This window comes from Nanorana parkeri, unplaced genomic scaffold (assembly GCF_000935625.1).
Source record: "Nanorana parkeri isolate BGI_ZX_2015 unplaced genomic scaffold, ASM93562v1 scaffold2, whole genome shotgun sequence".
In the NCBI taxonomy this organism is placed as follows: Eukaryota; Metazoa; Chordata; class Amphibia; order Anura; family Dicroglossidae; genus Nanorana; species Nanorana parkeri.
This window is the reverse complement of record NW_017306270.1, coordinates 4103106-4116083: the sequence shown is the minus strand read 5'-3', so window position 1 is coordinate 4116083 and position 12978 is coordinate 4103106. Positions and strand designations below refer to the sequence as shown.

Sequence of the window (12978 nt, the reverse complement as noted above, 5' to 3'; positions counted from 1 at the left end):
CAGCAAAAATTGTGTAGCTATACGACTGAAAGCATGATTACATATGGTAGCAAATTCATACGTCTACATCAGTAACAACCCACTTTCGTCATAGAATAGAAAGTTACAATGATGTGATAATTCAAAGGCACCCTAGTATGCAAATACTATACACATACACAGACACACTGTGGATGAGAGAGTACAGGTCGGTCTAAGACAACATGGGAAGGTGGCTCCCAAGAAGGCCCATACCCACTTCCCATTGAAATACTGTGAGGGGAATTTATCAAAACTGGAGCAGACAAAATCTGGAGCAGATTTGCACTGCAACCAATCAGCTTCTCTGTGTCATTTTCAAATCTTACCTGAGCAAACTGAAGAGAGATGCTGATTGGTTGCCATGGTCAACTGCTCCAGATTTTGTCTGCTCTAGTTTTGATAAATCCCCCCCTGTGAATTGAATATTTGCAATTACAAGTGATGAAAGTGAAGGGGAAGGAGCGTTCACCCAAAAGGTAAGTATGGGGGGAGGGGGCCAGATTGGAGGGGGTAGTTCCATTTTCACAAATTCACCTGGAAAAGTGGAATTACCCTTCAATGAGTAATCAAGCCCTGCCAATGCCTAATGTTTATGAAGCATTGTATTGTGAACCTACCATTCAGTCCAAACCTGCTTCAACCCACCAACATGGACATTTCATGGTTACCCAGTGCTATACTACAGCGCACACACTCTTGACCGCTCCAAGTCATCATTGCTCTTCATGATTAAAAGGTGAAAAAAGACACCCAAGTTTTTTAAGATGCTAAAAATATTCCTGCCCTTTTATGGGGGCAACATTGTGTCTTAGTATTTAGCTCTTGCCTAGCAGCACTGGGGTCCTCGGTTCAAGTCTAGTTCTGGACACCGCACTCTTGATCACTACAAGTAATCAATGTTCTTCAAAGATAAAAGGTAAACACAGACACCCAAGTCTTAAAGTGGTTCTAAAGCCTCCGGGTTTTTTTGCCTATATCTACTGCTAGCAAGCAGTAGATATAGGCAAAAATGTTTTTGGTTTTTTTAAACCGCTTTAACAGCGGTTTAAACTTACCTTGTTAACGCTGCGCGCTCACGAGCCGAGAATCCGGAACTGCTCGTGCGGCCGCAAAGCATCTTGGGGCGGGCGCATGTGCAGTTCAGATTCTCGGCCTGGAGACGAGTAGAGACGCAAGGTAAGTCTATGGACGTGTGCACCCGCATGCAGACACCGCTGGATCAGAAGTGCCTGCAAGCAGAGAGGAGTCAGCGCTGGATCGGAGAGCCGCTGCACCCCTACAGGGACAGATGAAAACATCAGGAAAGAATATCGGATTAAGAGACATCATTTAAGGTAAGTGCTGACATTAACATGGGGGGGAGGGAAAAAAAATGAGGGCTGTGGAAATTAAAGATTAATTTCTCGATTAATCGTTAAACTTTCTGACCGATTACAATTATTTTGATCGCTAATGAAAACACTCACCTCTCCGCCGACTTCCGGGAGTCCCGACGGCGATGTCCGTGACGTCACCTGACTACTCCTCCCTTCCCCAAGTGGCTATGTCGGCTAACGAAGGGAAGGGGGAGGAGTCCGGTGACGTCAATGTCCTTGAAGTCACCGGACTCCTCCCCCTTTCGTTAGCTGACGGAGCCACTTGGGCCGGTGAGTTTGCCCAAGAAACTTTCTGCACGAGCGCCAGCCAAGGCATTGGCCTATACACATGCAGCACAGCAATGAAGTCATGAAATGAACTAGGATCACACTAATCCAGCACGTTATTATTCTGAGTTGCCCCACTCAAGCGGCGGTCATATTGAGTGGGGCACGTGAGATTAATAACTTGCTGGATTAGTGTGATCCTAGTTCATCTTATTACTTCATTGCTGTGCTGTATGTGTATAGGCCAATGTAGTTGGATCTTTATGTGCGTTATAATTAATCGAAATTAAATCGATTTAAAGAAATTTCGATTAAATCGAACATGAAAATTTTAATCATTACCAGCCCTAAAAAAAATGTATCCTTTAATGTCACTTTAAGATCTTAAATATACTCCTGCCCTTTTATGGGTCAACACCGTGCCTTAGTATTTAGCATTTGCCTAGCAGCACTGGGCTCCTGGGTTCAAGTCTTGTTCTCTCCACCGCACTCCAAGTAATCATTGCTCTTCAAGGTTGAACTCGATGGACATGTGTCTTTTTTCAATCTGACTAACTATGTAACTATGTAAGGATAAAAGGTAAACAAAGACACCCAAGTCTTAAGATCCTAGGATCCCTTTTATGGCTCATCACCGTGCCTTAGTATTTAGCTCTTGCCTAGCAGCACTGGGGTCCTCGGTTCAAGTTGTGTTCAGGACACTATATGCATACAATTTGCATGTTCTCCCTTTGTTTGCGTGGGTAGTTTCCCCCAACACTCCAAAGACATGCAGGTAGGTAAATTGGCCCCAGTATGATTTTCTACTGAGTACCCCCAATATATCTGCCCTGACAACCAATAAAGTGCTTTGCACCTCCTGGGAGAACAGTACTATATAAATATAAAAATGAGAGAAAAAAAATGGATATATGTCATTGTAAAGCCAATGTTTTCATCACACCGATATTACAATTTTGGACTTCACAGAACACGCAAAGTTCTTTTTTCTTTTACCAGTCGGTTTTAGGATCCTGCAGAGTGCGGCTGTAAAGTCTTGAGGACAATAATTTGTTCCATTGTAATAAGAACTGTAAATGTTGGCATGAGTGCCCTTCACAGGCCTGCCTTCCTTCACTAACGATCTTAATGCCTCCCGCTGGCCAACACAGACAGTGTGCTCATTTATTGCAACGGTCAACATTTCTCCCACTCCTGCCAAAATGGAAAAAAAAAAAAGTTTTTGGGGAGAAAGACTTAGATGATCATGTCAGGCAGGAGGGGTTAACTGAACTGCATTCAGGAAATTTCTCACATCCTGCATCCCCTGTAACTGTATATTATGGTGCTGTACAGCTCAGACAGCTGATGAAAGCTTTTTCTCAGTCAGGATAAGATGTCAGAACAGCTCAAGACAAAACAGCCGTTCTCTCTCCCAGTCCAGACACTTATACTGCTGATGTGTGCTAGCTGGGTTTTTATTTCTTCCAGAGCACAAGGTAAGGGCTTAAATACTTTTCTTGTAAACGCGCACACACTTTGTATTGTTGTTGCCTTGGGCGAGTTTTATGTTCCTCTCGGAGAAAAAACAAAACTTGTACTTTGTTTTGCTGATTGCGCTCACGGTCCCTATTGTTCTCCTGCCGTCTCTCCTTCCCCGCTCTCTATCTCTCTCTGCCGGATTCACGACTAAATTCGCCGTGCTGATCTGAACGCTCTCAGCAAACTAGCCGGTCTCTGTGGTGCAGTCCATTTCATTCCCCGCAGAAGGAGAGTACAGTCTCTGATTGTTTTCTGCTTGCTGGATATAAGTTTCTTAACTTAACTGGAGCTTCAAGGTAACCATCCACTGAATGCTGATGAGGTGGGTGACTTTTAAGCGACATCCCCATATAGCAATGAAGGTTACTGTTAGCTGTCAGGAGACAGCTATACAAGGAAGGTATTAATGAATTGTCTTTTCCAATATGTTACACGGCAAATGTGTTGCATGCATTGACAATATTCTGGCACCTGGATATATTTGTGCATGATCAGGTGTTGTTGCTGGATGCATTCATTGCCCAAGTTTGCCAACGAGCAAACTCATATTTCTAACTTGCGTAAAAAAAAATGTTGTGCTCCAATCTGTTATTCACACCTGCGCCACAAAAAGCGGTCAGAATTGGCTGCACACTTTACAAAGAATGCTGGGAGAGGTAGTGCCACAATAGCCCGAGAACATCTGAATGGCGAACTGCTGCTGAACATTTGATTAAGGAGATTGCTGGAAGTTTTCACCGGAGAGTAAAGTTACCTGTACCTTGGGGCTCATTCACACGATGCAAGTACAGGTGGAGGCAGGAACCAATGTATTCCAATGGGCATGTTCTTGTAAATGAGTTACAGTGCATCATGTTGGGCTGCTTTTTTTGGATGTGTTGTCCTGCAGCTCTCACTCAAGTCAACTGAATGTAATCCTTTCCGAAGGCAGTGTATTGCAATCCTCATGGCATTATGTGTTAGCGCAACACACGTTGCCACATGTATTATATCGTAAATGAACCCTCGCCTTTTTTCATCATCCTTGCAGCAATAGTTAAGCTTTACAAAATATCTTCTTACATGTGTATTCAGTGCCATCTTCATGACCATTGATGTTCATAGCAACTTATGTCTGATCTGCAGAGAAAAACAGTAAACCATCCAGTACATTCCAACCAATCCAAGACTCCGAATCATGGACTGTATTTCCTGCAGCAATTTTCACTCAACACAGCATCATATTGACACAGAGCTGTATCAGAATAGTTGGTATTGTGTGGACATGTATGGCAAAATGAAAGAATATTCTAAAACATTCATCACCTTAGTACCTGTAGATGAAACTTAAGCAAATATATGTATTATGTTGGTGCCAGAACACAGTGCAGAACCATATTCCCTGTTAGCCAACTGAAACTCAAATGTCAAAAATTTGGCATATTCAGAGTTATAAAATAGCAACCTGTGATTGGTTAACATGAGCTACTGCACATGCAATTAAAATTTAATTGAGTATTTGGCCCTTTTTGGTCTGCTAACTATACCAGCATTTTGTTATATCTGTTTATTAGGTTGAAAAATATATTTTGGTCTTGGCAACAAAATCTTGTGAGCTAATCACTTCCTGTGCTCTCTGCCTGTGCTGACGCTTATCAATTACATTGTTCCGGTTATCTCTGAGGACTACAAAACCATGACCCTCTATGTTATGTCCCATGGTCCTATCTTGTTTCTATTTTCCTAAGGCTGGGTTCACACCCAGAGGCATCTCGAGGTGGGGTGACAACCGGTGCGGGTACCAGGTGACACCCCGCAGTGACGTCATCGTTTACACGCGTGATGACATCACGCGCTGTAGCGCTGTTACCTGCCGGCAGAGAGAGGAGGGGACGTCACCCGGAGGGATAAGTTATGCCGCCGGGTCCCCTCTTCTCTTGAGCAACTGTCAGACTCTCGGTCCTTTGCCGAGTGCCCGACTTTTCAGAGGGGGCGACACCCAAAATGACAGTCAGTGGTGTCACCCGGGTGCGGGCTGCACCCCCCGCATCCCCCCACTTGTGACGCCACTGTTCACACCTAGTCGGCACGGTTTTTGTGCGTTTGTACGCGCGTGAACAGCATGCAGTTATTTGAATGTTTACGTGTGTTTTTACGTGCGTACATGGACACGCGCTTTGACTGGCAGCTTCTGAAAGTGTGGGCAATGGAAGAACGCGCATTTAAGCGGGCAAACATGCTTACGAAAATGTGCAACATGCTTCTGCCACGTGTTTTAGGGCATTTCAATTGAAGTCTTTCGGGCAAAAATGCTCTTCTAACTGCCCAAAGAAGCTCATTTACCTTTTTGTGCGTTTGGCTTTTTCCTGCTCATGTGTGAACCAGGGCCATTGAAAATCATCGGATTTCTTGTATTGGGCATTTAAAAGCGCTTTTACAACTGCTCGAAAACTCCTAGGTGTGAACCATGCCTAATACTGTTCGATGAATGAGTGTTGTCATGCTAGGACAGGAAGTGTGTTATTGTCAGAATCAGCAGGTACAAATAGAGGAAAAAGGCCTTAAAAAAAGAAAACAAATGCAGTCACAACATCTAAGGACTGGTAAACCGCAATGCGTTATATTTTTGTGTTTTGGTTTAGATACTCTTTAATATATTGAAGTTTGCAAAGATGTGATAACTAATGCAATCTCATGGTTCCCAAAACTTTATGAGGGGGTCTCACGCCCTGTCAGACTTACTTTTTATGATGGGAAGAAAAGACGCTGTGACTGGGAGCTAACAACTCTGACGGGAGATCTCAGTGCTGAAGCCCCTGAGCTATATAAGAAGTTAATGAGTGATTCAGCCCACCAGAGCACACCCAAAACCAAAATAGCTGTTCTATCTGGACTAACCCTTTAATGGCATGCTGAAAATGAGTTGCCAGGGCCAATAAAGTAGAAATCTGTTTTAAGTACAAGCTAGACACAAGCTGCATGGAACGTAAAACAAAAAGGTAACTATTTAAAAGGCTATGAAATAATTAGATAATGCAATGGCGAGTTGATATAATTATGCCAGCACAGGGCAGGATTTATTATTAACACCCACACACACCATTATTCTCTCATGATAAATTTATGAATACAAAGTTAATGCTCGGTTTACCACGCTGCCCTTAATTTAAACCTAGCACACTCCATTAATCTAACAAGTCAGATGAGATGGTTGCTAAGTGAAGCGAGAGATGTACTAAGTGCAGATAATTACTGGCCTATACGTTATGATTGGGAAAAGAAAAAAAGGTACCCATACCTTTTCTTATGGACATGCTTACCTATCTCCCAACGTTCACACGGATGGGAAAAGAGGACACCTTTTAACAGAGTACTGCTGTATGTAAGCAAAGGACACCAAAAACCCAAATACAAAGCAAAATAGTATTGCTATCATTATTATTATTGCCATCATTATTATTATTATTATTATTATTATGATTAATATATACAAATATATAACAGACAATTTTCAGTGATTTTAGTTACAGTTTTAGCAACATGGTCAATACCTAATTGTATTCTCTATAACAATTGGAGAGTATGGCCCCATGTCACATTGGGGATCATTCCTGGGATCATTTCACCAGTGTCAGGACAGCTAGGAGAGCAAAGAAATCACTCACCTGCTTCTATGTCATCTCTCTCGCTGGACAGACCAGTAAGGCTTCACTATTGCTTCCTTGTCGGAGAGCAAGATTCTTCAGCAATTCTGCAAGAGTCACTGCAAGTCACATGGTGGCCAGGCTGTTATGATTCTATGGGGAGCACCAGTGACAGCTGCGGAGCTGTAGCATTGACACAATTAAGTGCCAGTTGGTTGCAAAACAAGTTTTCCTTGCAGTATAGGTACAACACTACTACAGAGCAAGCACTAATAGCAACTAGAGTTTGAGTGGTTATGCTCTGTGGACCGCTTCCCTCACCTAGCACATTCCATTTTTGCCAACCAATGCACTTCGTACCAATGGTAAAGCACACTGGCATGAGTTGTGGACCAGAGCTCAACTAATGCCAGTCTGGTTGTTTTTTTTTGCATATTAGAGAGCACAGGGTTTTGGGGATCTTTGAGAATTCTGAACACATTCCATTTTTGCCAACCAATGCACTTCGTACCAATGGTAAAGCACACTGGCATGAGTTGTGGACCAGAGCTCAACTAATGCCAGTCTGGTTGTTTTTTTTTGCCTACTAGAGAGCCCAGGGTTTTGGGGAACCTTGAGAATTCAGAATGGTTGAAGGGATCTATAGGCATCTTCTCAAAGGACTTGGTGTCACTTTACAAGGTAAGGTGAGCTTAGCTTAAAGACTTGATTAAAACTGAATGTACGCTATTGATCAAAACAATCTGTGTTGTCCAGTAGCATCCAAACAGATTATCATTTAAATTCCAGGCTGTGCTGGATGTACCCTATTGATCAAAATCTAGGTTGTCCAGTAGTATCCAAACAGGTTATTATTTATTTTCAAGGCTGTGCTGAAAACATTTCCCCTAGAATCTGACTGGTTTCTCTGGGACACAGACCATCCATAACTCTGTAATCTGCATAAGTAAGGCCAATATGGGTTGTTCAATAAGCAAAGGGCAGTCATAATGTGCATAGGACAAAGCTAAGAGACTAATTGATTGCTATAGGTTATTGCACATCTTACCCCATAACTCTCTGTACAGTCCCTTTGAGTAATCGAGATTGGGTTGTAACATATGCCATCTTTTTAGACCCCCAAAACCCGAGAATGATGATTCTGCTTTACAGAGGATATTATTTCATAAAAAGTCCCGGACTTGCAGAATTTCCCTGCTATTTTTCAGATGGTCTTAATTCTAGCAAGTAATACGTTATTTATAAGGAACTAATTTCACTCCATTGAAAGGCCTTTCACCACTTATTATCTTCTATTAATAATGCAGCAATATATTCAGCAACGAATCTGAGGGGGTGGAAAAAGAATGTAACTCGAAAATTAAATCAGAGTACGGATAACCAAACACATTATCTTTACAATTAATGGTATGGGGGGGAAAAAGGATATGTTTATGGGAACTAACTAAATTACAACACAAATGAATGTTTATTGCTACATAATATCCATAATAATATGCATAAGGTATAATAGTATTACATGATATCCCAGTGATATCACCATAAGCTCTGTGTATTGCTGACAGTTTCACAGGACAGCGAAATGTATCTTCATTTCTTTTTCATTTTTCAGAAATAAGGATCCTCCCCAGTAGTGAAAATATAGTAGAAGTAGTAATAAGAATCTTATCATCCCCTCATGAACATGGCCTGGTCACAAGCAATGGCACATAAATTTAAAGTGTAGCCTTGTGTGGCTAGCTAATACAATCCCTGTCCAGTCAAACTGTCTTTTTATTTTGACTTTAAAAGGAAACCTGAGAGGAGAGAAGCATGGTGGAAATCATTGATCATTTTAAAGGATGCTGCATTCGGGGCTGTTCTCCTGACCATGATGTGGAGAAAAAAGAACAGGTTAGGCACCTACTGAGTTAATCTTTTAAAGACTACCAAGAAGGCCACTGGAAAATGGGAGATGAAGGTCTGGCAAATGAAGATGAGGCTTAGCGAGAAAAGACACCGCATGTTGTCACAGGTTAGCATGAACCTCTTGTGTCACTGGTAAATGGTAGTGTGATTTACCCTGTGCCTTGGCCTAAGGGGCATCCGGTATTTACCAGAAATCCTTCAAAAGGAGATCTAGGCTTTACTGCATGATGCTCCTTGCTCACAGCCTTGGGCCTCATTCACACCTGTACCTAAAAAAATCTTTTTAAAGCCCCATCTTTCCTTTTCTTTTGGTTTACACCTATATCTTAGGTGTGATTAGGGATTCCTGCATCAGATATTTGTGATTTCCTGCAGCAAGATCCCTAATCTGCAGTTTACAAGTGGCAGCGGTCACCCGTTCAAGTTAATGATCAGGTGACAGCCACTACATTTGAACGCGGGCACACTGTGTCTAATCGCCACTTAGCTCCCAGGCACTTTGTTCCCAAGCCCTGTGTGAACACGATTACATGCGGTTCGGAGTCAATCACTCTCCCTGGACACACAGGTTCACTTTCATTTGCACAGTGGGATTTATCACCTATCCAAAGGATCCTGAAATATTAACAACATAGGGCAGCACCTTCCTTACTTAAAATATCCATTTTTTTCAGACTAAAGTACACCATTATGCTACTTTGCAAGCCATATTTGCACTTTAATTTCCTCATCAACTAGTTGGCCTATGGCTAGGCAGTTTGAAGCTGACAGTCTGTTCAGGAAGTACAAGTGCCTGCCTGCACTGTCAGCTTCAAGAGATGTTTGACACAGCCACTGTGTCTAATTGTTTGACCTAGATGTAGAGCCAAGTGAAAGTGCAGCTGACATCAATCAGTGCAGATAATCTAACTGTCTCACAAAGGGCAAGGCCAATACAGAACTCTATGATGACAATGCTAGCAGTTTGAATTGTGCAGCGCCTGTCATAAAGACTATATTTGTGCACTGGCCATGTGCTGTAATATACAGTATTTACATCTGTTTAAGGTACTCATGCACATGGAATGATCATTGCCCAGTTCAGATCATTAGGTCAGGATCAGAGAACAAATGGGAGCAATTGCTATTGGCCAAAGTGAATTACTTTATCCAATATTGTTTTCCCAGGACCATTAGCTTCCTCTTAGTATTTGTATTGTCTATTCTGCACATACCCTCAGGAAGCTGGATTGCATATGGCAATGACTGTACCAATAAGGACAGACAGTCTGTGCTGCCCAAAATCCAGAACATGCAAACTGATTTGCGAGCATTGTAGGACTCCTCTTTCTCTTACAATTCTATTTGCTTCCATTTTTATCCTATGAACATGTAATGAGACCATTTATCTGTATGCCGACTATATATCCTCAGCTGACGGGAAAAAATGGATAATCATCAGAGACTTGCCATATCACATACACATTCACACACATACAAACACCAGCTACTAGCAAAATGGCAGTTATACAATAAATGGTCAGCATATGTGAATGGTTACCTTAAGACTGGGGCATGACATGTACAGAGCAATGACACTGCAATTGGCTAATTATATTACTGGAAGTCAGCATTCTTCTTCTGATAAGGAACATCTGGATTCTGGCCCCGATCATTACACAACGATATGAGCCACCACCCAGTACAGTATAGAGATGCACCCTGGACTGTGTATTGTACTGCACACAGTGGCGTAATAAATGATTGTCACATTCCAATGAAATCTGTCAGGCTGTAATCACAGATGGCATTGTTCCAGTTGAGCACAGGCTTGAGATGGTCAGACTTCAATATAGTAATTGAGGTGAAGGTCACAGCATTACAGCTTACTCTATGAGGCAGGCTTGCTTTCCTAACAGCTGGCCACAAGGAGATAGATTTATTATTATTGTAAAACTGCAATGCTGCTGCCGAGACTGAGAGCACAGCCCATAAACTGTATTCAGTAAGCACAGATCTATCTCAGAAACCTGAATGCTGTTAACTTGTGGCGTAATAGTAATCCTGCCAGGCTAATGGCCACCTCATAAAGCTGTCCTAGACGGGGTACATGTCCTAGGAGCCTGCAGTGACTGTAAGTGTTCAAAATACATGCACTTAAAGGGTCACAGCCGTAGAATTACATATCTGCAAAGACAAGAGTCACTTTACATACCTTTCCGACCGCCCTTTTAGTGAAACTCTACTTCTTTGTTGGTTGTTGCAGGTATGCAAGATGGGTCGAATACCTGGTTCCCCCTACCGCACACTGTGTTGGTTCATATGTCCAGTATGCCCTGTAGCATACATGACCCTCATTTGGAACCAAATCTGTCTGTCCCTCTTTCATCCTTGGTTGTCCCTCTTTTTGATCTGATGCACAGCTACCTATGAAAATATACTATTTAACTATCAAAAGTGTTATTCTAAAGCCCTTATCTTATATCTTAATGATCTTGTTTGCTTTTTCGAAAAGCGAGTACATAGGAAAAGTAATGGTTAAAAAAAAAAACAATTCTGGGTTTAACCAGAATTGGGCATATCAATTGTTACAGGTCCACATAACTCATGGCATGGCAACAGGGTGTCCATTACATACATTGTGCGGGAAGGTGTTCCTCTTTGTCATCTCAGCAAATTGGGAGGTTTGCTGTAGTCATGTACAGAGACAACTAGAAGAGAAACTTCACTAACTTAGACACAGAGAGCTAAAAAACCTTGAGAGGAGCACTAAATCCTCACAACCCTGTTCCAAACTAGGCATTAAATACACATTTAGAATGTATCTGCAGTGAAATCCTTTATTCATCTGATCCCTACTATCTTAAAGTGACATTAAATATTTTTTTTTGCCCTCCCCCCAATGTTAGTGTGACTTGCCTTAAATCATGCTTCTTAATCTGATCTTCTTTAGTGTAGTTTTCAGATGTCCCTCCAGCGCTGGTGTGGGTCTCCGATCCAGCGCTGACTCCTCTGTCCTCCTCTTCTCCTCTGATGTTCCACGGAGTCTGTGCGGATGCACGCTGCTCCATAGACTTACCTTGTGTCCTCGTGTCTCTCCTCGTCTCCCGGTTGAACATCTGAACTGCGCATGCTGCCGCCCCAAGATCCTTCGCGGCTACCCGAGACTCTAAAGATATTCGGACGGGAACACGTGGCGAAGATGCAGGTAAGTTTAAACCTGTTTGAAAAGGTTTTTGTTTAAAAAAAAAAAGTTTTTCCATATATCTACTGCTTAGTAGCAGTAGATATATGCAAAAATACGCGAGGGTTTAATAAACCTTTACCATACTAGAGGAAAACATGGAAGCTTCCATTGCTGACTCTGCAAATGTTAGTTGCCCGCCTCTTATGCCAACACGCTTGCTTCAATACTTTGTATCATTAGGCCAAAACAAGGCCAAAACTTTTACAATATGAATACATGTTACAGGTCAGTAACTGAAGTTAGAACGTCTGCACAAGAGCCGAGCAACTAGGTAATATATTTATGTCTCTTTGAAAATGTTTATTGTAAGTCATATGCTGCCGATGATTGCTATTTTTTTAATCAATTATCAAAATGTGGTGCCACTCAGACTGCATGGATGTATAGGAAAACACACGTGTGTAGGCTTCCATCTGCTGTAGGTAACACTTGTAGGAATACCGGCAAGGTATTTGAACATAAATAGCATCAGACTATTAAATCACAGTTCCAATTAGCCCTGGTATTTCTAGCGACTTAGCGTTTAATCACAGTTTGTTAATATGTGTCATTAGCGGCAACTTGCGCGTACCGTGTTAAAACTAACACCATGCCTAATGCATTTACCTGATACTAGATCCAAAGGCTACAAATCATTTTCTCTGCTTAATTTCTCATTAGTTATGCAACTTCCATCAGCTCCGCTTAGTGTGTTTGTTATGTTCTCAAGCACTCATTTCCTTTCTGCTTTCTGTCTGCTTGGTACAGAATTCCCAAAAGTCACACTTCAGCTTATAGGAACATATGGCGTCCTACTCTTCCGATGGCTGGGAAAGAGATCTTACCATCACAGAGAAAATAAAAAAATGTGTGTCAAGGAGAGAAAGGGCCTTGAGCTGCTCAGTGCCCTAAAACTGATTGTGAACAAATGCATTCACAGATAAAATTTATATCACAGAACAGTATCTTAGAGTTTAGCACTCACCTTGTATTACTGGATCCCAGGGCTTTATCTAACACGGCACTTCAATGGCTTTGTGGGTTTCCTTCGGAATTC

At 42.0% G+C, this 12978-nt stretch overlaps 1 protein-coding gene across 1 annotated transcript in view; it reads left to right on the top strand.

Annotated features, from left to right (window-relative positions):
* Positions 1-2987: 2987 nt before the first annotated feature.
* Positions 2988-12978, top strand: part of ADAM12 (ADAM metallopeptidase domain 12) — a 392267-nt gene continuing 382276 nt past the window's right edge. The window contains exon 1 of the mRNA XM_018558790.1: positions 2988-3142. Within this exon, the coding sequence (XP_018414292.1) occupies positions 3040-3142 (103 nt within the window). The 5' untranslated portion in view covers positions 2988-3039. The remainder of the gene's footprint in view (positions 3143-12978) is intronic.